This window comes from Mytilus trossulus, chromosome 1, assembly GCF_036588685.1.
Source record: "Mytilus trossulus isolate FHL-02 chromosome 1, PNRI_Mtr1.1.1.hap1, whole genome shotgun sequence".
NCBI lineage: Eukaryota > Metazoa > Mollusca > Bivalvia > Mytilida > Mytilidae > Mytilus > Mytilus trossulus.
The window spans coordinates 2800655-2828299 of NC_086373.1; the positions used below are offsets into that span (position 1 = coordinate 2800655).

At 33.7% G+C, this 27645-nt stretch overlaps 1 protein-coding gene across 1 annotated transcript in view; it reads right to left on the reverse strand.

Moving 5' to 3' along the window:
• Positions 1-6968: 6968 nt before the first annotated feature.
• LOC134698932 (3'-5' exoribonuclease HELZ2-like) overlaps positions 6969-27645 on the reverse strand; it is a 52337-nt gene continuing 31660 nt past the window's right edge. Inside the window, exons 3-12 of the mRNA XM_063560617.1 lie at positions 20598-20658; positions 16074-19704; positions 14256-14341; positions 13864-14004; positions 13465-13602; positions 12363-12970; positions 11583-11804; positions 10737-10893; positions 7471-7638; positions 6969-7195 (exon numbers count right to left, since the gene is read on the reverse strand). Of these exons, the coding sequence (XP_063416687.1) occupies positions 6969-7195; positions 7471-7638; positions 10737-10893; positions 11583-11804; positions 12363-12970; positions 13465-13602; positions 13864-14004; positions 14256-14341; positions 16074-19704; positions 20598-20658 (5439 nt within the window). The remainder of the gene's footprint in view (positions 7196-7470; positions 7639-10736; positions 10894-11582; positions 11805-12362; positions 12971-13464; positions 13603-13863; positions 14005-14255; positions 14342-16073; positions 19705-20597; positions 20659-27645) is intronic.

The window sequence follows — 27645 nt, forward strand, 5'->3', positions numbered from 1 at the left end:
TTTACCAAATACAGCTACGGTAATTTTTGCCACCTTTTAAAAGCATGAACTTTGGTGGCTTTGTTTGTAAACGAGCTTTGTTGAGATACACTACACTCAAAATAACCGATAGAGATACCGCCGGAAAAGAGTTCCAGACGCTACATATTTATACACTTAAGAATTGAATGCTTCTTTTTGTAAATTTATTTGGGTGTAAAAGCGCTTCATTCTAAAAATGTACGCACGATCAACGCTTTTACAACCCTATAAAGTTACAAAAAGAAGCATTCAATACTTATAATTACATTTTTTAGCTAGGATTATAAAAACACGATTTTCATGAAGTTAAATTTTAAAATTCACCTGTGCACTTTATTGTGGGACCTCGTGTCATCATGAATGAAATATTATTGTCTCATGCAACTGCTTACGGAATAACATGTGATGTGCAATTAGCCAATTAGAATAACGTATTATAATGAAACATACATCTAATGTAATTATTGTAATTTAAATATTCAACTAAGACACCAATAGTTTACGATGGTATAATCTCATTGATCGATTAAGGTGATAAACCAAGGGAACAATATTCTGCAGGTATTGAATGAAATGCAAAACGAACCTGATCAATTGTGTCAACTAGCTAAGCATCTCATGAAATGTATGAATTACCTGCCTTGCGAAATCGGTAAAATTACAGATAAGACAAATGTTCTTTTATATAAAGATCAATGACTTCAAACAAATACTTCGATTGTGATATGTGATAACAGACGTATCATAACAGTCACTCAATTTTGTTGGTGACTGTAAAAAGTAAAATAACAAAAATACTGAACTCAAGGGAAACATCTAAACGGAATGTTCTTTCTCAAACAGCAAAATCAAAAGCTAAAACTCATCAAGTGAATGGAATACACCATCATATTCCTGATTTAGTTCAGGCATTTCCTTATGTATAAAATGATGGATCAATTCTGGTTTTGTAGTTAGCCAAAACAGCTTACTTATAGGGCAGTCTCATAGAATTCAAGTATATTGAGAACAAAGTGTGATCAAAACAAACAGACATAATAGGTAAACATGTCAAAAATTATGAGATGTTAATATTGTGTCATAATAATCCCGTTTAAACTATTTCATCAAAGAAACACAAAATGGCATATAGATACTCAATACATAAAGTACATAAGCAAACATGAAAAATTACGAATACAAAAAATACACAGCACAAAATCACAATGGTTGGATGTATAAATAAAGGCAATAGTTGTATACCGCTGTTCGAAACTCATAAATCGATAGAAAAAAACCAAATCCGGGTTACAAACTAAAACTGAGGGAAACGCATTAAATACAAGAGAACAACGACACAACATTAAAATATAACACACACATAAATGACTTAATTTTATCATCGGTATAAAGACATCATTCGTAAATATAGCTCAACATGCAGACTTTTTATACGTTCAGGTATTTCACATCCAATTTTTTATGGAAATATTCTTTATAAAGCACAAAGGTGTCAGTATTCACCTCAGAAACTTACAAAACCTTTAAATAGACTGATTAAGAAGGGATATAATTACGATACTGTTGTCAAGTCATTAAAGATTGCATATTTTGGCGTTAATATTGAGTCACTGATAAGGTCTTTGCGTCGGAACTAAAGACATTTATTCTAAAAACAGTTGTTGGCATGACACGGGTTATGTTCTTCTCATATATGTTATGATGGTATGATACTAAACCCCTAACGGGAAGGATTGTGCCTGCGGTTCATATGATGAAATCATAATCTTTCAGTTGGAGCTGGCATGTCAGTTAACTGCTAGTAGTCTGTTGTTATTTATGTATTATTGTCATTTTGTTTATTTTCTTTGGTTACAACTTCTGACATCAGACTCGGACTTCTCTTGAACTGAATTTCAATGTGCGTATTGTTATGCGTTTATTTTTCTACATTGGTTAGAGGTATAGGGGGAGGGTTGAGATCTCACAAACATGTTTAACCCCGCCGCATTTTTGCGCCTGTCCCAAGTCAGGAGCCTCTGGCCTTTTTTAGTCTTGTATTATTTTTATATTAGTTTCTTGTGTACAATTTGGAAATTAGTATGGCGTTCATTATCACTGAACTAGTATATATTTGTTTAGGGGCCAGCTGAAGGACGCCTCCGGGTGTTGAAAATTTCTCGCTACATTGAAGACCTGTTGGTGACCTTCTGCTGTTGTTTTTTATTTGGTCGGGTTGTTGTCTGTTTGACACATTCCCCATTTCCATTCTCAATTTTATTAAGTGTTAGATAAAATCCAATGAGAATAACTAATATAACATCAAAACTAAATACATGAATTTGGGATAGAAAAGTACCATGACACGTCTTATAGTAATGTGATTTCACACTCAAACATAAGAGGAAACAAAGGACAAAACAGAAACACAAAGTTAAAATGTAACACACACAGAAACGAACTGTAATATAACAATGACAATATTCATGAATTGGTACCGGACATTTTTTTAAAGAAAAAAATGGTGGGTTGAACTTGGTTTTGTGGCATGCCAAATCTTTATAACCTGCTTTAATGGCAATTTTAAATATAACATTAAAATGACGACATAACATAATAGGGCTACAATACAAATAAATAGAAGAACATATTGGACAGAGTGACGCCCAGATACAAAAGTTCGAAAGCCAAAATACTGAGCCACCCTCTGTTGGAGTAGTTTTGAGGAGGGCGCATACTCCTGCTATGTAATTCCGTATTAATTTAGAACTGATACCTGCATAGAACAGTACAATGGTACTTTATTTTGCTTTGGCCTTGTTTGTATTATGGTCGTGTGTTTACGTATCACTGTATATAAATATCTTTCGCCACTTTTTACTGTTGAGAAATGGAAGTTGATGATTGAAAGTTATTATTACAAACTAGTATGTCATAGATTCTAGTTTGTATTCGCTCACGTTATATGTCACTATCGAGGAATAGATTAATATATGATGCAGATTTTTTTGTTTCGTTAGTATCTCCAATCTCAAGTAAATAGGATATGATATCTAAGTACACCATGAAATGTGGGGTTTTGAGTTAAAATACATACAAACTAAAGTTGAGATTAGATACATTGTCTTTTTTGTCTATTTGGTTATTGTATGAACTATGTTTCATATGAATTTTCAACACAAATAGGCCAGTATGTGCGAACAATTAGTTTCCAATAGAATACTGGATGTCTGTTGAAATATAAATCCACCAAACTCAACAAGCATGTTAACAAACAAAAAGTCAAATATTTTGTTGATAGTGTTAAAAGTAAATTCACAAAAATACTGAACTCCGAGGAAAATTCAAAACGGAAAGTCAGTAATCAAATGGCAAAATCAAAACCTCAAACGAACGGATAACAACTAATATATTCTGGACTTTGTACATGCATTTTCTATGTAGAAAATGGTGAATTAAACCTGGTTTTATAGTTTTTTGACTTTGGAATCAGTGCCATATTCTCTCACAGAAGAAGATTTTTATTACCTGATCGAGGTTAAGGTGAATTTTGTTTCCCTTTGTTCAAAAAGGTAGGAAAGGGACAATTCAAGACATTAAGAAGAATCCAAGACCAAGTAGTGACCCTAAAATCTTATCTCATGCATGCAACATTTATTAAACAGTTCAAAACTTTTGTTTAAGGAAAAAAAACTAAGACCAAAAAAAAAAAAAGAAAACTGCGGTATAAAAATAAATTATGTTTCGTTGTATAACATTTATTTTCAGAATATTTCAATTGTGTCCTTATAACTAAAATGATAATGATATTGAAAATGAAAGAGGGACGAAAAATACCAGAGAGAGAGTCAAACTTATAGATGTAAAATAAACGAACAATGCCATGGCTAAAATAAAAAGACAAAAAGACAACTAATAGTATAGGAGACACAACCTAGACAACTAAAGACTAAGCAACACGAACCCCACCAAAAACTGGAGGTGATCTCAGGTGCTCTGGGAGGGTGAGCAGATTCTGTTCCACATGTGACACCCGACGTGTTGCTTATGTTATTATAAATCCGGTAAATAGTCTAATTCGGTAGGTTACATTCGTAAGAAGTGAAAGGGTAATGTAGTTACGACATAAGGAACATTTATAGCTGACTATGCGGTTATGGCTGTGCTAATTGTTGAAGGCCGTACGGTGACTTATAGTTGTTAATGTCTGTGTCATTTTGGTCTTTTGTGGAGAGTTTCTCATTGGCAATCATACCCTTCTTCTTTTTTGTTATATATATATCCGCTATCATCTGTGAAACAGTTATTCCATAACGATCAACCAACTCGTGATGGCGTCCGTAAAATTACGAAGACAGTCATGATTGCAAAAACAGAAAGACAACACTAAAATATTAAAAAACAATGTAACAGTGGATCATACAAAAATTGTTGGCAAAAAAAGTCAATTGCCTTCCTAAAAATATAATTTAAAAAAAAAGTACACTAGGATATTGCTTTTTGTAAGACACAATATTTCTTTTGTCTTAAAATAAAAAGCAATGTATCTAATTCCTTCATGTCAATAATACAAGTAATCAGTATATTCTGTCCTATTTTTGAACCCAAACTTTATTTAAATTAATGTCTTTAACAGGTATAAAATTATGAATCACGAAAGTGAAGCAAAGCTCATAATAAGTCACAATCAAAACATTTTTATATAGACTATAATTAAACCTTTACAATTGTAAAAGTGTTTGTAATTAGTAATTTATTAGAACAAGACTTGGTGAATAAAGATAAAGTTCTGAAAAAGAATTTTCAAAACCTTTAATATATTTGAATTTCTAAAAATGAAAACGTAAAATCACACAAATACTGAACTTAGACGAAAATCAATTCGGAAAGTTCATTATCACATGGCAAAATCAAATAAAAAAAAAACGCATTAAAAACGAATGGACAAGAACTGTCATATTCCTGACTTGGTACAGGCATTTTACAGAAATTTAGCTATATCAAAAACATAGAAATGTGTTCACAAAATTTCAATCAATTCTAGATAAATTAACCCTTACCATGCAAGGTGGGTCATCAGGTGCAAAAAGCGTCACTTTTGCCAATTTTTCATCCTTTCTCTTGACCCAGAAAACCCAGGGATGCTGGTAAAGGTACCCAGCTGTAGCTTGCATGTATAGTGGACCCCATTTGAAAAATTGACCCCAACAGTTGTTAGGTCGGAGGGAATCTGGTCTTGGTTCAGCAGTCTACATAAGGTCATTTGGACCAAAAATACTCAATTTCACGATTTTTGCCGATTTTCGACTTCGAATGGACCCAAAACCGAAAGTAGTTGTTTTCTATGCGTATTTCAATAATAATAATGATCAGTAGTTATGTGGCCGTGGGTTTGCACTATTTTCGCAAGTTTCATGCCCCTGAACTCCTTGTGTAAGATACAGATGTGAAGCCCACCCCTCCAGAAAACCGAGTTTTTAATTAGCCAATTTCAATTTTCCAAGTCCGTATTTGTGCTAAAAATGCTACTTATCCATGAGAAACGTGTACATGGATAGTCTCAGGTTGACGGAATATGCATAACGTTTAAAATAAGTATCATAAAGTGGACTTCTAAAAGTATGGAACGCCATTGGAGCCAAATAACGGTAATTAGGGTACGCCCGTCATATGACGGTCACCGCATGGTAAGGGTTAAAAATTTGTGTCATTTTTTCAAACTGTCAAATCTATCTTCGTGGCATTGAGGAACTTGTATTGAGCGTTTCATCAAATTTACTTCAAGAAAACTTCTTACACTCTCTCTAATACATCCAAGAATGATTCATGAATTGCAACATTAAAAAAACTGACATTATCTAAAATACTTAAAATTGAAAAAGCATAGAGAGTCAACTCAACACCTTTCGATTTTGAGAACCGAAATATATATCAGAAAGTTTCAAATCAATTCCACATTCATCCACAGTATAAGTGCTGTTTATAAAATAGCAGGAATGTGAAACAGGGGGAAACATTTAGAAATCTTTAGAACTGATGTCTTCAAATAGATGGGTTTGAATGACTTTTGTCAAATATTTATCTGTAACTGTAATAAAGTATGTATATATGCTTTCTACTATTACTGGTATTACATCTCTCAAACAGATTGAGATAAGATTAAACTTTTGAAATCATTAAAAATATATATAACCATACCATTTCTTAAAAATTTCTGTATTCAAAATATCATACAAGTCTATATTCTATATAAATCTTTAAACAAATAATTCAAAAATTATTTCATCTGATCAATATATATTTTTATATTATTCACAAAAAAAACCAACCGAAAACATTAAGGGTCTATCAACTTTTTAATAAATGAGCTCCAAGACATCTATTTTATCAACTGTAAGTAAGAATTCTGTAAATTGCACAACAATAAGTAGCAATTTGCAAAGAAATATAACACACAGAGATAAATGTCAATAATGAAAACTTGAAATTATGAAACATTACAGAACGTCGAAATGTAAAAACCCTTTTAATACATACTTTTTTAACCGTTATGTTTATATAAAAAATAAGAAAAAAAATATTTATATATGTGAAATAAGCTTAAAAAACACCCTGTTTAAATTATATATATAGTCCTGACATATGTATTACTATGGTCCTGGTGAAGGTATATCAATATATTCATCAGTCATCTGACATAGGAGAAGAATATGTACAGTGTATCAGTTCAACTAGTAATCACCTTAATTAAAATAAGGCTCATTAAAATAAGAAAAAGATGGAATGATATTCACCATAGTTGTAAAGATTAAAGTAATTCAATCAGCAGATTTCAATAATTGTTTATGTACAAAAAGATGATTGCTCATTTTATATTTTCTGGTTTTATCAAAATATTGTTATAGTTTAAAATCAGTTAGACTTAATATTTTTTAGTCAGTTCAGTTACATCAATAAAAAATGACAGCTTATTCTGAATGACCTTCTTTTTCCTGATTTGGATCTTCTCCTGTACGGCTGTAAAACTCTTCATCCATTTCCTGTGCACGTCGGGACTTTTTCTTTTTTTGTTTACTCTCTCGAATTCTCTGTGGCGTTGGTGGGAAGTTATCACAATCAACCACACACCCTTTCTGGCCATAATGGTTAAGGAAGTTTGCCCATACATCATTGCATTTAAGTAACTTCTGATTACCTAAAATCATAGGAAGGAGTATTTGGCACAACTCTTTGGAGTTTTGAGTTCTCAACGCTCTTCAACTTTGTACTTGTTTTGCTAGATAAATGATATCAAACAATTTCTGAAATGATCTATCTGCATCACAGAAAAAACAAAACTTTCAGCATGATCACTGAATCGATATAAATTATGTAGAGAAAGTTTGTAAGAAGAAATAATCTAAAGATACAAGATTTATTTAAATAATTGTATGGCTTACACTTATCTTTGATAACTTTTTGTAAACTTACCAATGACAATAAGCCCTTTACGTGCTCTAGTTAGGGCCACATTTGTCTGATGTTCATCAGTGATGAAACCCAGGTTCTGCTTACACCAACCTAATGTCGGCTTAGGTTCTATTCTGTAATCTGGAAGGGATCTTACAAGGCTTATCACGACATAGTCCCATTCACCTCCTGAAATTAAAAACATGCACATTTTCTAGAACCGTTGAACCTAAAATTGAACTAGAGGCTCTAAAGAGCCTGTGTCGCTCACCTTGGTCTATGTGCATATTAAACAAAGGACACAAATGGATTCATGACAAAATTGTATTTTGGTGATGGTGATGTGTTTGAAGTTCTTACTTTACTGAACGATTTTGCTTCTTACAATTATATCTATCATGAACTTTGCCCATTAGTAACAGAGAACTATATTTGGTAAAAATTTACATAAATTTACCAAATTAATGAAAATTGTTAAAAATTCACTATAAAGGGTAATAACTCCTTAAGGGGTCAATTGACCATTTAGGTCATGTTGACTTATTTGTAGATCTTACTTTGCTGAACATTATTGCTGTTTACAGTTTGTCTCTATCTATAATAATATTCAAGATAATAACCAAAAACGGCAAAATTTCTTTAAAAATTACCAATTGGAGGGCAGCAACCCAACAACCAGTTGTCCAATTCATCTGAAAAATTCAGGGCAGATAGATATTAACTTGATTAACAATTTAACTTCTTGTCAGATTTGCTCTAGATGCTTTGGTTTCATAGTTATAAGCAAAAAACTGCATTTTACCCCTATGTTCTATTTTTAGCCGTGGCGGCCATCTTGGTTGAATGGCCAGGTCATCGGACACATTTTTCAAACTAGATACCCCAAAGATGATTGTGGCCTAGTAGTTTCAGTGGAGATTTTGTAAAAGATTACTTAGATTTATGAAAAATGGTTAAAGATTGACTATAAAGGGCAATAACTCCTAAAGGGGTCAACTGACCATTTTGGTCATGTTGACTTATTTGTAGATCTTACTTTGCTGAACATTATTGCTGTTTACAATTTATCTCTATCTATAATAATATTCAAGATAATAACCAAAAACAGCAAAATTTCCTCAAAATTACCAATTCAGGGGCAGCAACCCAACAACCGATTGACCGATTCATCTGAAAATTTCAGGGCAGATAGATCTTGACCTGATAAACATTTTTATCCCCATGTCAGATTTCCTCAAAATGCTTTGGTTTTTGGGTTATAAGCCAAAAACTGCATTTTACCCCTTTGTTCTATTTTTAGCCGTGGCGGCCATTTTGGTTGGTTGACCAGGTCACGCCCCACATTTTTTAAACTAGATACCCCAAAGATGATTGTGGCCAAGTTTGGATTAATTTGGCCCAGTAGTTTCAGAGGAGAAGATTTTTGTAAAAGATAACTTTAATTTACGAAAAATGGTTAAAAATTGACTATAAAGGGCAATAACTCCTAAACGGGTCAACTGACCATTTTGGTCATGTTGACTTATTTGTAGATCTTACTTTGCTGAACATTATTGCTGTTTACAGTTTATCTCTATCTATAATAATATTCAAGATAATAACCAAAAACGGCAAAATTTCTTTAAAAATTACCAATTGGAGGGCAGCAACCAAACTACCAGTTGTCCAATTCATCTGAAAAATTCAGGGCAGATAGATATTGACTTGATTAACAATTTAACTTCTTGTCAGATTTGCTCCAGATGGTTTGGTTTCATACTTATAAGCAAAAAACTGCATTTTACCCCTATGTTCTATTTTTAGCCGTGGCGGCCATCTTGGTTGAATGGCCAGGTCATCGGACACATTTTTCAAACTAGATACCCCAAAGATGATTGTGGCCTAGTAGTTTCAGTGGAGATTTTGTAAAAGATTACTTAGATTTATGAAAAATGGTTAAAGATTGACTATAAAGGGCAATAACTCCTAAAGGGGTCAACTGACCATTTTGGTCATGTGACTTATGTGTAGATCTTACTTTGTTGAACATTATTGCTGTTTACAATTTATCTCTATCTATAATAATATTCAAGATAATAACCAAAAACAGCAAAATTTCCTCAAAATTACCAATTCAGGGGCAGCAACCCAACAACCGATTGACCGATTCATCTGAAAATTTCAGGGCAGATAGATCTTGACCTGATAAACATTTTTATCCCATGTCAGATTTCCTCAAAATGCTTTGGTTTTTGAGTTATAAGCCAAAAACTGCATTTTACCCCTTTGTTCTATTTTTAGCCGTGGCGGCCATCTTGGTTGGTTGACCGGGTCACGCCACACATTTTTTAAACTAGATACCCCAATGATGATTGTGGCCAAGTTTGGTTTGATTTGGCCCAGTAGTTTCAGAGGAGAAGATTTTTGTAAAAGCTAACGCCGGACGACGACGGACGACGGACGACGGACGCAAAGTGATGAGTAAAGCTCACTTGGCCCTTTGGGCCAGGTGAGCTAAAAACGAAATCTGGAGTATGTCAATGAGACAACAACATGGCAAAAGAGCAAGTCACACTTAACTCCAAAACATAAATATAAACTAAAAATAAAAAAAAAAAAAAAACATGTAAGACTAACAAAGGCAAAAGGCTCCTGACAACAGGCGCACAAAAGATGCGGGTTTATACATGTTTTTTTTTTTTTTATCTCATCTCCCCCATTACCTCTAGAAAATGAGGAATAAAGAAGTCCGACTCCAATGCCAGAATAGGTAACAAAAGAAATTAAGCATAATGACAATGATACATAAATAAACAAAGGACTACTAGCAGTTACTGACATGCCAACTGTGGACATCAATTAAGCTGATTGAAAGATTCAATCTTATCATATGAAAATTAAGTACAATCTTTCCAGTTAGGGGTTGAGGATCATCTTTTTATATTAATAATGTTAATGTAAACTGAGAAAAATTCATTAACATTTCTAAATTAGAAAACCTAACACATGATTACATGAACATTTTATCTACTTAATTCTTTGATAAAAACGTTGGTTAAGTTATCATTGACAAGAAATGGAATGCTTTTTTTTTTCCTTCTGAAAATGGAATACTTAAACATATATAACCTGACAGTTAAGAGTCCGTAGAAGATGTATCCATTATGAAAGGTATGTTTTAAAAACTACAATTTGCTCTTTCTGATTTGAAATCAACTATTGAATACACATTTTTTTGCCTTAGAATCAACAGATTGTTTTACAATTTTTAGAAAGTCTATGTAAATGTTTAAGAAGTACAATCAAACCTTGACTAGCCACGACAGTGTTGACATTGAATTGTATAAACTTGTCTTTCTTGAGTTCCTCTCTGATACTGTGGCACTGTGAGTTGTACTGACTCATGATGTTGATATAGTGGGGGTCTATCAGCTCATCCTCTACCAAGTGCTTGAATACCTTTACCTGAAAAAAGAAAATTGAAAAAATAGAAACTGTAACTTTTCTGGAATATATATATAAATGTATATGTCTAACTCTTATTAGACAATTATGTAATTAAACAATGTTTTGACTTTATGGTTTCATCAACATGCATGTAACGTTGATAGTTTTCTTGAAATGATACAAAAACAACACAGCATTACTTGAATTATTTTAGATATATATGTATCACACAACAATTAATACCATGGAGTTCAGCCTTCTATTGTTCAAAAGTAAGATTGTGTGTCAAACTAAGTGATCCCAATAGTTACCATTTCGTTTTAAGATAACATTACCAAAGAGACTATTTGTTAAATTCAAATTCAGGGAAAATCGCACCTCCCTGACGGTAACTAGCTAACTCGACTATTACTGAAGTATTTTAAACAATAAACTATTACATTTTAATCTTACTATGTAAACGCTAATTTTTGTAACTTTTTACTTTCCCCTTCTGAAAGATTTATCACGGAGGAAATTAGAAACAAACCTATATTAATTATATGTTTCATTTGATATTGAATTTTAAAATATTGCATGAACAAGATTGAAGGTAATTTTGAAGTCATAGGAATTTTACCTACAGTTTTAAAAGTAGATATCAATATTGCAAAACTTGTGAATACACTACTTTTGATAACTCTTAGTCAGTAATATATGTAGCTTACCACTTTGTCCACTTCTTGTTTATTTGCGCATGACTGTTCATATACTTCTTCTGTGTTAAAGGGGATATACTCCTCTGTTCCTTCTACATGACAAAATATAACCGGGGTATTCTGTTTTATCCATGACTTTAGTGGTGAATTTGTACGCCACATACTAGACGGTATGGTATCAAGTGTGTTTCTGTAAAATTGCTTTGATGGAAATGCACAAATCGCTGGATGCTGCAAAAATATGACAAAGAAAGATAACACATTAAAAAAAGAATGAAATTAAGGAAATAATTTATAGAAAGATATTGCATGCGTGCCAATGAGATAACTCTCCATCCAAATAACAATTTATAAAAGTAAACCATTATAGGTCAAGGTGTGATGTAAGAGTGTAACATGGCAAAAGTTGTGGCAAATACTATTTACTTATTTTATAAACTTCAAAGTATCCGCAAATAGGGATCAGGTTTATAACAGAACTGTTAAGTGCTTACAAATCACAACTTATCATTATCAAGTATTTGACTAATCATGAGATCGTGCTAATCGGTTTCAGCTGAGAACAATGTGATGGAAGATATTGAACAGAAGGAATAATAGACAAACATATGAAAAATGTCAATTATTAGAAAACTATTAAATGATTAAATGAATGTGTTTGATCAGATCAGTATTTTTTTTTAAATATACTAGTAGAGTTGTCTCATTGGCACTCACACCACATCTTCCTATATCTAGTAATTGTGATTATGGCGAATGGTCGCTTACTTTTAATGAATAATAACTTACCATTCTATATTGTGACGTCAACATGGTCAACCGTTTGCCCGTTACAGCATATCTTTCAAACAGAGACTTCTCTAATCCAAGTTTAGCAGCTTCGCTACTTAAAACTTTTGGTCTAAGCTGGTTGTGATCTCCAATCAGAACCACCTGTTGAGCCCTGGTGGCTATAATGGCAGCCATACATTCAGGCTCTGTACACATTCCGCAGTCATCGACAATAATCTGGAAAACACGACCTTTTGTACCTGCCATTACTGTAAGATCGGTTGCCATAGTACTTGTGCAGAAAATAACGTCATAGTGAGCAACTTCTTCCACAACTGCTTTTTGTATAAGCTTTCTATATTTATTCACATCTTTGAAGTCAACTTTATCCCAATGTTGCCGGAATAGTTTATCGAAATTAGCAATGTCTTGTTGATATGGTTTTCTAAGCTGACGAATAATTACATGCATTGAGTGTTCCCTCAATAAATCATTTGCCCTTGCTGTTTCCCGAAGTGCACGTGTTGGTGTTTTTACTGGAATTGGGAATTCTTGTTCTTCTATGTTACTTTCATACCATCTGACCATTTTTGGGCACTGTTCACCTAAATTCATCTTCATCCAATCTATGTATACATCATTTATATTTATTAGTTAGATAGCTAATGACTTATTGGATTGTGGTAAATGGCATAACTTGAGAAAAAAAATGTGAAAGTATTTCAGATTGGGCAACATCATGATTTTAATGACTGTTAAGTTCTTGCTACACAATCATTCAATTAGTTTGTGAAAAGGCTATAACAACTTATAGAAAAAATTGACTTGTTGATAAATAAATTTTCATCTTAGTGTATGGATCACTTTATTGATAAGTAAAACAAAACTTAAGCCTTAAATTAACATTTGTAATGGATAAAGACCTGAACCAATATGTCATGTACATGTTGTTGTCAATTATCAACTGATTGTTTGGGACTTTATCGTGTCGGGCTATTGCTTGACTTTCAAATAAGTATGTATGTAATCTACCAGGACCCATACATTACATTGTGTCATCTTAATGAGGAAAATAAATGTTAAGAGTAGTCAATTGTTTGTTATTAAGTATTTAACTTACTTGCAGCTTGATCAATAGATTTATTTGATGGACCACAGAAAATGATTTGTTTTTTCTCATTGCCAAGTGCCTGCCATTTAAGGTTCATTTGGTGAAACAGGTAAACCAACTTGATACCTATGAAGGTCTTTCCAGAGCCTCAAAACAAAAAAATATATCATTAAATAGTTTGTTCCATATGTTCAATTTATCAAAATTTTATAAATGTTTCTTTCTTATTTCATAATACAACATCTATGCATCTTATAACACATTTTCATATATTTCTTTAAAGAATACAAGTTACATTTTGTACGATGGTTCTAAGTCTAAATCCTGCATTTTCCTCAAATGTTTCAAAGAGAAATATCAACCCTTCATTATTCAGTTAAATGCGACCTTACATAACACTTATTATACCTGGTGGTCCTTGAATCAAACTAAATGATAATTCCATTGCTCTTTGGATAGCCTGATATTGTTCAGGGTTATATCTAACACTTTCCTCTATATTCCTTATATCTTGTCTCATCTTCATACCAATTTTTAAGTGTCCTTTATCTTCAAAGGAAAATGTAACTATATAAAAAAACTATATATATTGTAGGAATTGTGTGGATTGTAATAACAACTCAAACTTACCAATAGCTTTTTATATTTTGAAAATTGTCACTGACTAAACAAGATCAAGAACAATGTAAGCAAATTGTCAATCTGTATAAAGTTGAAACTGCTTTTCATGAAAAATCGATGAAATAAAAAAATAATAATTTAAAAATTAACTAAATAAAAGACTTTGTTTAGACTCTTACCTAATTCAGGAACTTTGGTTCCCAATGCTATTGACTTCGGAAGAGGATTAGCTTTGTCCAAACACTGCAGAATAGCATCTATTCGTCTTCAAAATAAAGATTGAGATTTTGAAAATAAATTAGAAAATAACTCATTTCCTTTAAATGTGTTAATCAAATCATAAAACAACAACAATAAATAATTTCACTCAAAACGAAGGTTTTTTACATATGGTTAGAAAACAAATGTATTTCTTAGTAAATTTTCAAACAATCACATTTTTCATAATGTATTTAAAGAATCCAAATATAAGTTGTGATGTCATATGATTGTCAATCAGAAAATTTTCTAAACAAAACCAAATATTTTGAAAAAACTATAGATCAGCATGCGGCATTACACAATGGGTTAAGCATATATCGTACAGACAGATAAAACATGACTCGGGAAACCAATTTTTTAAACAACTCAAACCAAAAAATCAACGGGATATGATTTACGACAAAACAATTCTCGCAAAATAAATATGATAGAGAGCAAATAACAACAACTGAATTACAAGTTCATTTAATTCGTTGAAAGGTTTACGGGTTTTTATGCATTTCCAAGTTGGACATACAAAGTAGTTAGTTATATTGTAATTCAAACATTTCTTTCGGTTTTTTTCCTCATACAAATATGCGGCATTCCAAAGGGCGCCTTCAAGATCGTAGGTCGAATAAAAGACAATAACATAATAATAAGATGGAAACACAAACAAAATTACAAACAAATTAACCAAAATCTATCGATTGAGCAACACAAATCTAGAAAAAATGTTGGGTGTTTTGGAATGATAAAAAGTTCTTGATATGGCATGTGTGAAATTCGCTCATTGCAAGTTATAAATAAATACAATAAAAATTTGAAGCTTTATCTTCTTTACAGAATATTTTTTACCTAACTTGCCAAGGCATTTACTTCGTCCGTTCGAATACCCTGGATGGAAAAAGTCGTCTTAAATTTTTTGCTAAATTTTACAACACTCGTTGTATAAGGAAATTCTCTTAAAATTCACTTGTTTCGTATGAAAAGGAGTGCTTAATTTTTGTTTGCAGCTTGTTTATGTCTCTGTAGGTATTAAGGAAAGTATACTCCTATTGTGCAGTAACCTCCTATTTGCCAATGGTATGACATTCTTCATTTTAAAAATTATACAAATATATATTAAAGAAGATGTGGTATGATTGCCAATTAGAAAAAAAAAACTATTTAGAAGAGACCAAAATGAACAGAAATTTACTACTAGAAAATTTTCATTACAATTTTCTTTGGTTCGCAAAGGGAAAGAAGGGGCGAATTTTATGTTTTGTTTAAGCTTTATTTTAGTAATTAGGATTAAGCAATGTTTAAATCCGCTGTGCAATCAATTTCCGTTTGCAAGTTTGATTACAGCATACATTATACAAGGATATTTTCGTTGGATTCAATGAAAAGTAATGATCAGTTATGGTCTATTATACATGTCACGTCAATCAAATTGTAAGCAACGACGCATATTAGTCTTGTTAAAACAGCTTAATAGTTATCAAAGGATTATATAATCTATATGTATTTTCTGGGTACATTGTATGGTTTGGTCCACAATGAATATTTCTCATTAGGTAAAACGCAATGTTACTGATTTACATTTAGAAACTTATATAGCCAAAGCTCTTTTGTTTATTTTTTTTTATCTCTTGATACTTATGATATATTGTTTGGTTGTTGTTTAATTTCCAATATTATGCATTTAACAGAGATTCGTGAATTTTCTTATTAGAAGTTTGTTATGCAATAGAAATGCTCATTATACTAACCCTTCTACACTGGACTTAAAAAGCACCTCAATTCCACATATAGGTTTAGTATCCTCGTTCCTGAATTCAAGTGGAATGGGTTGGCTATTTCTGTGAAGTCTGAAGATAAAATCAGTTTTTTTCCTTTTCACATTTATTTCATCTATCTTTGCATGTCCATGCCATATTTTGTATTCTTGTGGAGCACAGCTATGGTTGTGGCTAACCTCAATACCTGAAGCATCCACGTCACTTTTGTAAACAACACTTTTTATGCAGAGATAGTCTGGACTGGCTACTTTTATATATCTAACCTTTTCGTGTTCCTTATCTTCACCTGTATGTTTATTTTCTAGATCCATAAACACATCTATAGGAACAGTGTTTATTTCTAAATTTCTGTGTTCCATGAATTCCTCTCTGAGTGAAAATTTGCCCTTTATTTGTGATAAAAACTTAACTGGGACATCATTAATGGTTGCTGTTTCAATATCAATAGCTTTGGTAGCTGCCTCCATTTCTATCAGTGATTTCCATGTTCGTATGTAGTCGTCCAGGGTATAATAACAATCCTTTGTTGAGTATGTTGAATACTGCTCAAGATATCTGATTGGATCTTTCACATGTAGAAGACAATATTTGACATTCTTTGTCATGTCAAACATCTCTATCTGCGGAAAAAGAACACCATTTACCGACTCCTCTGACATTTGAAGGGCCAATACCTGACCAGGACTAAAAGTCATGCTATATTCACAACTCTGTAAAGTTATTTTGTCTTTTTTTACCTCTGAACTTATGTCTGTCTCTGTTCCACAACATTCGGGGAAATAACTATCAAGATTTAACTCAGGGTGGCCAAGATTACTATTGAATAGTGTTTGTGTGAGCTTTTTTAGTTTTTCGTGTGAACTCTTTTCATCAATCATTACCTGAAGAAGTTGCATCCATTTTTGCTGCTGTTGGAAAAAAGCTCTGTTGTGTGGATCTACTTTGTAAATTTCATCTTTTTGCCATTTTATGGGTGCAAAACCATTGTATGAGTATAACCTTTTCTTCCATTTCAACTCCAGTACTTCCCTGTCTGTTAAGATACTTTTTTTCAAAACAGGTGTTTTAATATATCCAAGGCATTTTAACTTCAAAGTATAAAATTCTTTTGGCAAGTTTCTATGCCCAGGTATAACCACAGTAATTTCTCTCTGTGATACCGTTTTTACAAAACCATGGAGAACAGTAGGTTGTTGTCTTAACTTAAGGGCCAAAGTAAAAGCTCTGCACTCTTTTTGGTAATCGTTTGCACGACGTGTAACTTCATTTATATGATGGCACATCTCTGATATTTTCTCAGGGGTATAACAAGGTTTTTTCTCATCCAGTGCACAGTGCAGTAGTCGATGAGAGATTATATCCGCGTATCTTCGAGTTGGTGAGGTGAAGTGAATATATGGAAACATGCCAAGACTGAAATGAGAGCCATCTTTCTTAGATTGTATATCTCCTGAACATTTGTACTCTGCTTTTTCTTGAAAGTCATACCATTCCTGAAGACACAAACAAGCAAAGGGATGAATTTCGTCACATCCAAGTATCTGCAAGATTGTTGGTAAATCTTTTTTACGAAATGCGAAAATGAGACTGTTCCAAACATGCTGTTGAAACATCAATACCCTATTGTATCTTCCAGTTCTAGCATTGTTAACTGACAGTTTTCTTTCACTGTCAATAATTGGAAGTGGATGAACTTCTTGAAGTTTAATAATCAAATCAGCAATTAATTCATTTGATTTTAACCACTGCTGGACACGTTCTGGTTCTGGTGGCTGCTGTATTCTCAAAGGAACACAGTTTTTAAATTTGCGTAAAAGGTATGTACCTACTGTATGATTTGCTAGTAACACAAATTCTTCAACCATGGAGTGAGCCTCTTTTGTCTGCATGAAGTTATCGTCATCTGATTCTAAAGGAACATGATACACGGCATCACCCATTCTCTGTATCCTTCTTCTTTGAGAAATTGCAAACATTTTTTTAATTTGTTGACATATACTTTCAGACACATCCCTACCAATGTTCAGAATTACATCTTGAGTTTCCCGATAAGTCATTTGTTTACTGCTTTTGATCACAGACTTTTCAATTGCATATTTTTTAACAATAGTTCCTTCTTTTTCAAAGGTGAAAAAGATAGAGATTGCCGGACGGGGCTCTCCTGGTATTAGACTGCAAAGATGAGTACTTAAAGGCTCTGGTAGCATGTGGAAAGGATTAAGACCTGGTCCTGGATAGTAAGTAGTGGCTCTATCAAAAGCCTCGCGATCAACATAGTCATCTTTTTTAATTATGGATGTCACATCAGCTATATGCACCCCAATTCTGTAGTTTTCTTCCGATTTTTCTTCTATGCTAAATGCATAATTCAAATCTCTAGAATCAGTTGTATCTATGGTGAAAATCTCAAGGTTTGTTAAATCCTCTCTTTCCTCTCTTTTCATCAATGTATGCCATTGTTCTGTTAATGTTTTGACATTTTTTACAGTTTCAAACCTATACCTAGTTGGCACTTGGTTTTTCAATCTTAATATTTCCATCCCCGATATCCAATTATCTTTGGCCTTGATAGCTTTGATGACTGCTCCAATTGGGTACAAACCATCCCAACATATCATTGCAACTAAGAAAATATATTTTTTAATTTCTTCTGGTTTTATATCAAAGAGTTCTTTATGAACCAAATATCCTTTCTCTCCAACATATCTGTGAACCTCAACTTGGTATTTGTTCTCACATTTTCTGTTCAGGATGTGGAGCTTTGGAACAGTTCTTGTGATTGGTAACATGAGGTGAAATTCCGATTCGTCTAATTCACAAAGAAAGACAGGATGATCTATATCAAGATAGTGATGACGCTGTTTCACTCCTCTGATTTGACCAATAACTGTCATTTTGGAGAAATCTAGGTTTGGTTGTGGACAGGGAATATGTTTTTTGTTCTTGTATGTATACCGATCATCATGAATGACTTCAACATAAACTTCATCTCCATCAAAAACTTTGCCAATTTTTGACCTGCCAGATATTTCAATTGTGTGTATGTTATCAGAATTATCTAAGTTGGTACAAACAGCTGCATGAGACGATTTCATCCTAATTTTACATTTCTTGAACTTCAAAGGATCACGCCTGCAGAGTTCTTCATTTTTTTTTTTGCTGTAAAAATCTGGATAAGTGAAGTTATTTTCATCATTGAATGGTTTTCCGTGTTCTTCAATAAATTTGTCGGACAGATGGATTCCCTCGAAAAGAAGATCTTCTGCATCCAAATTACAAGTACTTGTACAATATTTTCGTGAGCTTATCTCAAACTGGTCAACATTGTACAAATCTTTCAAATCAATACTTGACGAACAATCTTCCAAATCATGATCATCATCACTTGACGACTCAGATGGAACAAACAAATCAACTTTTGGCATACTTTCAAATTCCCTTACTGATTCATTATGCGAATTATTGGAAAAGGATTGTTCTGACTCTTTTGATTCTTGGATGTCTGCTGATGATACTGTTGAATGACGTTGTATGCCGTTTTCGATTTTTTCTAAATCTGTCCATGTACCATTTATAAACTCCTGACACTCAAACCATGTTGCTGAAATTAAAGTTTAATGATTTAGGTGGCTCTGGCCTATTCGAGTTTTTATCAGAAGTGCCGTTTTTTTTAAAATTTTAATCTTTATACAGGGTGAATCAAATTGGTCGAAAAAAAGGGTGACCCGGACCTTTTAAGGTAAAAAAAATACTTATTCAGGTATGTAAAAGGGACCATGTTTTAATGAAATGATAGGGAAAAAAGAGTTATTGACATATTTGTATCGGAATATAAAAAAAATAAAAATGTCTGTGACGCTTGGTCCAAACTGTCATATATAAAGCTGAAATATAGCTTCAAAGAATAGGCAAATAAAGAAAACATAGGTCATCGCCAAGGAAAAACAAGTTTTGCCTTTCAACCCAAAATGTTGGCGGAAAATAGTGACATTGCGTGAAATGTCATTTTGAGCCTTTCACAGATACACATGTAATAATGATTAAAACTTTTTAGAGACAAAAAGTTCAAAATTTAACATTTTTAACCAATCAAAATATTAAAAAAGATAATAGTGAATTTGCGACACAAACATTTCGTGTTCATGGTAATTCATGCGTGAAATTGTGCGCAGTCGAATAGTCCCGATCCACCTTAATGATGACCCAAAGACTAATAGTTTATATATGCATTGTACAAAACACAATTTCACTTGACTTTATTCAACATATTGAAACGTTTGCAAATGAATCAACGAACGCTTTGGATTCTTCGTAAACATGGTATTGAAAAAAATATTGATTGTTGGTATAATGAAATAGACTTTACTTAAACACCTCTTAAACATGTAAAATATATGACTAAAAGGAAAGATGAAGATCCGTTTTGCTTATATAAATTCTAGTGCTTGTACATATTTATATTTTTCAAAACAATTTGTTAGAGGTTAAACTTACCATTCTGACGATCAATATCCTTTTCTTGTTGTTTCTGTGTTTTCTGTGTACTCTGCTGTTGCTGCAAAGTATAACTGAGTTCTTATGACAATTTATTAAAAATCTTTGCCAGGCCTCATGAAAAAAAACTATCATTAATACATATATGTATCTGAATTGTTCTCTAGTCCTAAATAATCTGGTTATTTCTCTATCGTTTATTTGTTCTTATCCTAGAAAATGTTTTTACTATGTGAATTGCCTATAAATACAAAGTATATTTGTGTGTAAATTATTCAGTACAAAGAGAACAATCTAAGGTCTTTTCACATCAATTTTCTAAATAATTGATTCAAGCGACTATTGTTTATCTCAAAATTTACAGGTGGTCGAGTGGTCGGGTACAGTGCAGGCGATTTGGTGTCACGATACCTCAGTTGCTTGAGTTCGAATCCCGGCGAGGGAAGAGCAAAACATGTGAGAATGCAAATTTACAAATCTAACATTGTAGGGCTTATGTTTAGATGAGTTGTATATACAGAAAGTACACAGCCACGTTTCACCATGACTGTTGCTGATCCGATGGATACATTTGTTGTACAGATGTTAATGGTTCAGACGTATATAGGTTTGAACGTAGTGTTCAATTTAGACTTGTTTATACATATACATATTTTCCCGTTCTATAAAACTAATGTAGAATGACCATAAAGAAACAATATTTCATAACCAAATTCAAGCCAAAAAGAATTACTCATTAGTCTTTCAAATGCGTTGCATTTGGCTTTTCACATTTTACTTTACAACGTTCATCTCGTTTTTGGAATTATTTTATGACGTTACGTACGTAACTACAGTCTCGTAGTTACAATTATTCACTTTTCACCTGAAGATTGCTGTAAAACATAAAGTACTACTGAATATTGAATAACGTATGCATTATCCGGAAATATTGGACTTTTTTATTTAGATATATTTATCTATACTCAAGACTTTTAACAATTCGATATAACATTGTTGTGTTGATGTTTAGACGAGATGTATAAACAAAATGTGCACAGGCATGTATCACCATCATCGCTGGTGATCCGATGGATAAATCTTTTGTAGCGTTTACACTGGTTCAGACGTTCTTATAAATATAATTATTTCTGTGACTGTATCTCACATTAATTAGTAGGATCCTTTACTATAGATAATTTAGCTGATCTGTAAAAATAACATCTTCATGCCTTACATTTCATGTAATATAGTACGACGCTAGAGTAAAACTGACGTGGAAAGGTAACACCCAGCCACCGAAAGCTTCATTTTTATGTAGCCCAGGTGGTCGTGCGGTCTAGCGCGCCGGTTAGAGTGCAGGCGATTTGGTGTCACGATATCTCATTAGCATGGGTTCGAATCCCGGCGAGGGAAGAACAAAACATTTGGGACAGCAAATTTACAGACCAAACATGGTTGGGTTGATGTTAAGACGAGTTGTATATATATAGATATACACTAGACATGTGTTTAAGTTAATGAAGATGTTATATTATTATTTATACACAAAGTATTTTTTTTATTTGCCATCGATCTAACTCAACAATTATTATATACCGTATGGGATAATGAACCAATTCATGGTACAGTCACTAAAATAAGAATATCATACAAACAAGTCTATACAAGTGACAAACATTCAATATATATGTCCATTGGATATCAGGGTATTAGAGATACATTGTTAAAGTCATAAGAAACCTCAAATTAAAAAAAAATGCATATGTTTTTTATAACTGAATGGATAGTTTTCAATATAACACTTATGTACATATACCTTTTTCTGAGGAAAATTCTTTAATTAGTTCATATTAAGAAGAAGTTTATTTTATTTTAATTGCTCCCTTTCCAGGAAGCAACTCCCAGACAAATATTCGTATGCAAAGTTACCTCCGTGTGACCCGTCTCTAAAAATTCCGGTGATTAGAATACGCATGCATGTCCTTAAAATAAATTATAAATAATTATCTGTTTGTACATGTTAAATACGTGTTCAATATTCATGTTTGTTGTTGTTTGTTAACAAACAGGTGACAATCGTTAAACTTCGGCTTCAAAACACGAACTTTAATTACCTGTAATATTTTCACAACAATACTGACCGTTTGAAAAAAAATTGACGATTTTACGAAATTTAAGCGAAAAAATTATAAAATCGTGCACAGAAGACTTAGTTTATGATGTTTGTATGCATTGGTTCAATAATTGGAATAACATTATTTTTCACCGGTCACTCGTTTTTTATGACTTTAATACAAATATTTAAATGAGTCTGAAAATTACACCCAACAAATTGAACAATGTTAGAATTAGATGTTTCTGCTGACAAATTTCTGTCCGTCCCTCTGCGGGATTCGAACTCACACATTTGACACACTTCAGCATCAATCGCTTAGCCTCATGTCCAGCATTCTAGACCACTCGACCATATCCGCTGTATAAAAATTTAACTTCAATAGTTGTAGTGTTACCTTATCACGGAAGGCGAATCTAGAGATAGACATAAGACATGTGTTTAAGCATATGAGATGTTATATTATTATTAGCCCAGGTGGTCGTGTGGTCTAGCGGGACGGCTGCAGTGCAGGCGATTTGGTGTCACGATATCACAGTAGCATGGGTTCGAATCCCGGCGAGGGAAGAACCAAAAATTTGCGAAAGCAAATTTACAGATCTAACATTGTTGGGTTGATGTTTAGACGAGTTGTATATATATATATATATATATGATGTTGTTCCCTTTTTGACTTGTTATATATATATGGAGTTGTGCTAGTTCATATCGCACATTATTTTTTTTTTATTTAGAGCATATATTTGAACTCTCTGATGTAAATAGTCATATAACCTATGTCGTGTTTAACACATTTTTAGACCTGTGCAGGCGTCTTACCTGATGTTCGGTTTGATCTTTTTAATTGTATAAACTTCAAGATTATAACAGCTTAATCTAAGTAGACTGATAATTGATTCACTCAACATCACAATCATATATACTGATGAAGGATATCTGTTATCCGAAATATTTATAAATAATTACATTTATAGTTTCTTTTTGTGTTATTGGTGTTGTTATGTACACTTCTGAGCGTCACTGATGAGTCTTATGTAGACGAAACGCGCGTCTGGCGTATAAAATTATAATCCTGGTACTTTTGATAACTATTTACACCACTGGGTCGATGCCACTGCTGGTGGACGTTTCGTCCCCGAGGGTATCACCAGCCCAGTAGTCAGCACTTCGGTGTTGACATGAATATCAATTATATGGTCATTTTTATAAATTTTCTGTTTACAAAACTTTGAATTTTTCGAAATACTAAGGATTTTCTTACCCCAGGAGTTGATTACCTTAGCCGTATTTGGCACAACTTTTTGGAATTTTGAATCCTCAATGCTCTTCAACTTTGTATTTATTTGGCTTTTTAACTATTTTGATCTGAGCGTCACTGATGAGTCTTATGTAGACGAAACGCGCGTCTGGCGTATAAAATTATAATCCTGGTACTTTTGATAACTATTTACACCACTGGGTCGATGCCACTGCTGGTGGACGTTTCGTCCCCGAGGGTATCACCAGCCCAGTAGTCAGCACTTCGGTGTTGACATGAATATCAATTATATGGTCGTTTTATAAATTTTCTGTTTACAAAACTTTGAATTTTTCGAAATACTAAGGATTTTCTTAACCCAGGAGTAGATTACCTTAGCCGTATTTGGCACAACTTTTTGGAATTTTGGATCCTCAATGCTCTTCAAATTTGTATTTATTTGGCTTTTTAACTATTTTGATCTGAGCGTCACTGATGAGTCTTATGTAGACGAAACGCGCGTCTGGCGTATAAAATTATAATCCTGGTACTTTTGATAACTATTTACACCACTGGGTCGATGCCACTGCTGGTGGACGTTTCGTCCCCGAGGGTATCACCAGCCCAGTAGTCAGCACTTCGGTGTTGGCATGAATATCAATTATATGGTCGTTTTATAAATTTTCTGTTTACAAAACTTTGAATTTTTCGAAATACTAAGGATTTTTTTACCCCAGGAGTAGATTACCTTAGCCGTATTTGGCACAACTTTTTGGAATTTTGGATCCTCAATGCTCTTCAACTTTGTATTTATTTGGCTTTTTAACTATTTTGATCTGAGCATCACTGATGAGTCTTATGTAGACGAAACGCGCGTCTGGCGTATACAATTATAATCCTGGTACTTTTGATAACTATTTAGGCGTTTATATAATTTATGTTATTGTGTACATGTATCGTTACTTGTAACGATCCAGCGCCCTCGTGGGGAAAATCGTTGACTATTATTCAGACGTTTTATATATATATATATATATATATATACAACTCGTCTAAACATCAACCCAACAATGTTAGATCTGTAAATTTGCTTTCGCAAATTTTTGGTTCTTCCCTCGCCGGGATTCGAACCCATGCTACTGTGATATCGTGACACCAAATCGCCTGCACTGCAGCCGTCCCGCTAGACCACACGACCACCTGGGCTCTCAAAAAAAGAGCTTTCGGTGGCCATATGTTACCTTTCCACGTCAGTTTTAATCTAGCGGCGTACTACAGTACATGATATATAAGGCATGAAGATGTTATTGTTACAGATCAGCTCAATTATCTATAGTAAAGGATCCTACAAATTAATGTAAGATACAGTCACAGAAAATAATTATATTCATAAGTACGTCTGAGTCAGTGACAACCCTACAACAGATGTATCCATCGGATCGCCATCAATGATGGTGATGCATGGCTGTGTACATAATGTATATACAACTCGTCTAAACATCAACCCAACAATGTTAGATCTGTAAATTTGCTTTCGCAAATTTTTGGTTCTTCCCTCGCCGGGATTCGAACCCATGCTACTGTGATATCGTGACACCAAATCGCCTGCACTGCAGCCGTCCCGCTAGACCACACGACCACCTGGGCTCTCAAAAAAAGAGCTTTCGGTGGCCATATGTTACCTTTCCACGTCAGTTTTAATCTAGCGGCGTACTACAGTACATGATATATAAGGCATGAAGATGTTATTGTTACAGATCAGCTCAATTATCTATAGTAAAGGATCCTACAAATTAATGTAAGATACAGTCACAGAAAATAATTATATTCATAAGTACGTCTGAGTCAGTGACAACCCTACAACAGATGTATCCATCGGATCGCCATCAATGATGGTGATGCATGGCTGTGTACATAATGTATATACAACTCGTCTAAACATCAACCCAACAATGTTAGATCTGTAAATTTGCTTTCGCAAATTTTTGGTTCTTCCCTCGCCGGGATTCGAACCCATGCTACTGTGATATCGTGACACCAAATCGCCTGCACTGCAGCCGTCCCGCTAGACCACACGACCACCTGGGCTCTCAAAAAAAGAGCTTTCGGTGGCCATATGTTACCTTTCCACGTCAGTTTTAATCTAGCGGCGTACTACAGTACATGATATATAAGGCATGAAGATGTTATTGTTACAGATCAGCTCAATTATCTATAGTAAAGGATCCTACAAATTAATGTAAGATACAGTCACAGAAAATAATTATATTCATAAGTACGTCTGAGTCAGTGACAACCCTACAACAGATGTATCCATCGGATCGCCATCAATGATGGTGATGCATGGCTGTGTACATAATGTATATACAACTCGTCTAAACATCAACCCAACAATGTTAGATCTGTAAATTTGCTTTCGCAAATTTTTGGTTCTTCCCTCGCCGGGATTCGAACCCATGCTACTGTGATATCGTGACACCAAATCGCCTGCACTGCAGCCGTCCCGCTAGACCACACGACCACCTGGGCTCTCAAAAAAAGAGCTTTCGGTGGCCATATGTTACCTTTCCACGTCAGTTTTAATCTAGCGGCGTACTACAGTACATGATATATAAGGCATGAAGATGTTATTGTTACAGATCAGCTCAATTATCTATAGTAAAGGATCCTACAAATTAATGTAAGATACAGTCACAGAAAATAATTATATTCATAAGTACGTCTGAGTCAGTGACAACCCTACAACAGATGTATCCATCGGATCGCCATCAATGATGGTGATGCATGGCTGTGTACATAATGTATATACAACTCGTCTAAACATCAACCCAACAATGTTAGATCTGTAAATTTGCTTTCGCAAATTTTTGGTTCTTCCCTCGCCGGGATTCGAACCCATGCTACTGTGATATCGTGACACCAAATCGCCTGCACTGCAGCCGTCCCGCTAGACCACACGACCACCTGGGCTCTCAAAAAAAGAGCTTTCGGTGGCCATATGTTACCTTTCCACGTCAGTTTTAATCTAGCGGCGTACTACAGTACATGATATATAAGGCATGAAGATGTTATTGTTACAGATCAGCTCAATTATCTATAGTAAAGGATCCTACAAATTAATGTAAGATACAGTCACAGAAAATAATTATATTCATAAGTACGTCTGAGTCAGTGACAACCCTACAACAGATGTATCCATCGGATCGCCATCAATGATGGTGATGCATGGCTGTGTACATAATGTATATACAACTCGTCTAAACATCAACCCAACAATGTTAGATCTGTAAATTTGCTTTCGCAAATTTTTGGTTCTTCCCTCGCCGGGATTCGAACCCATGCTACTGTGATATCGTGACACCAAATCGCCTGCACTGCAGCCGTCCCGCTAGACCACACGACCACCTGGGCTCTCAAAAAAAGAGCTTTCGGTGGCCATATGTTACCTTTCCACGTCAGTTTTAATCTAGCGGCGTACTACAGTACATGATATATAAGGCATGAAGATGTTATTGTTACAGATCAGCTCAATTATCTATAGTAAAGGATCCTACAAATTAATGTAAGATACAGTCACAGAAAATAATTATATTCATAAGTACGTCTGAGTCAGTGACAACCCTACAACAGATGTATCCATCGGATCGCCATCAATGATGGTGATGCATGGCTGTGTACATAATGTATATACAACTCGTCTAAACATCAACCCAACA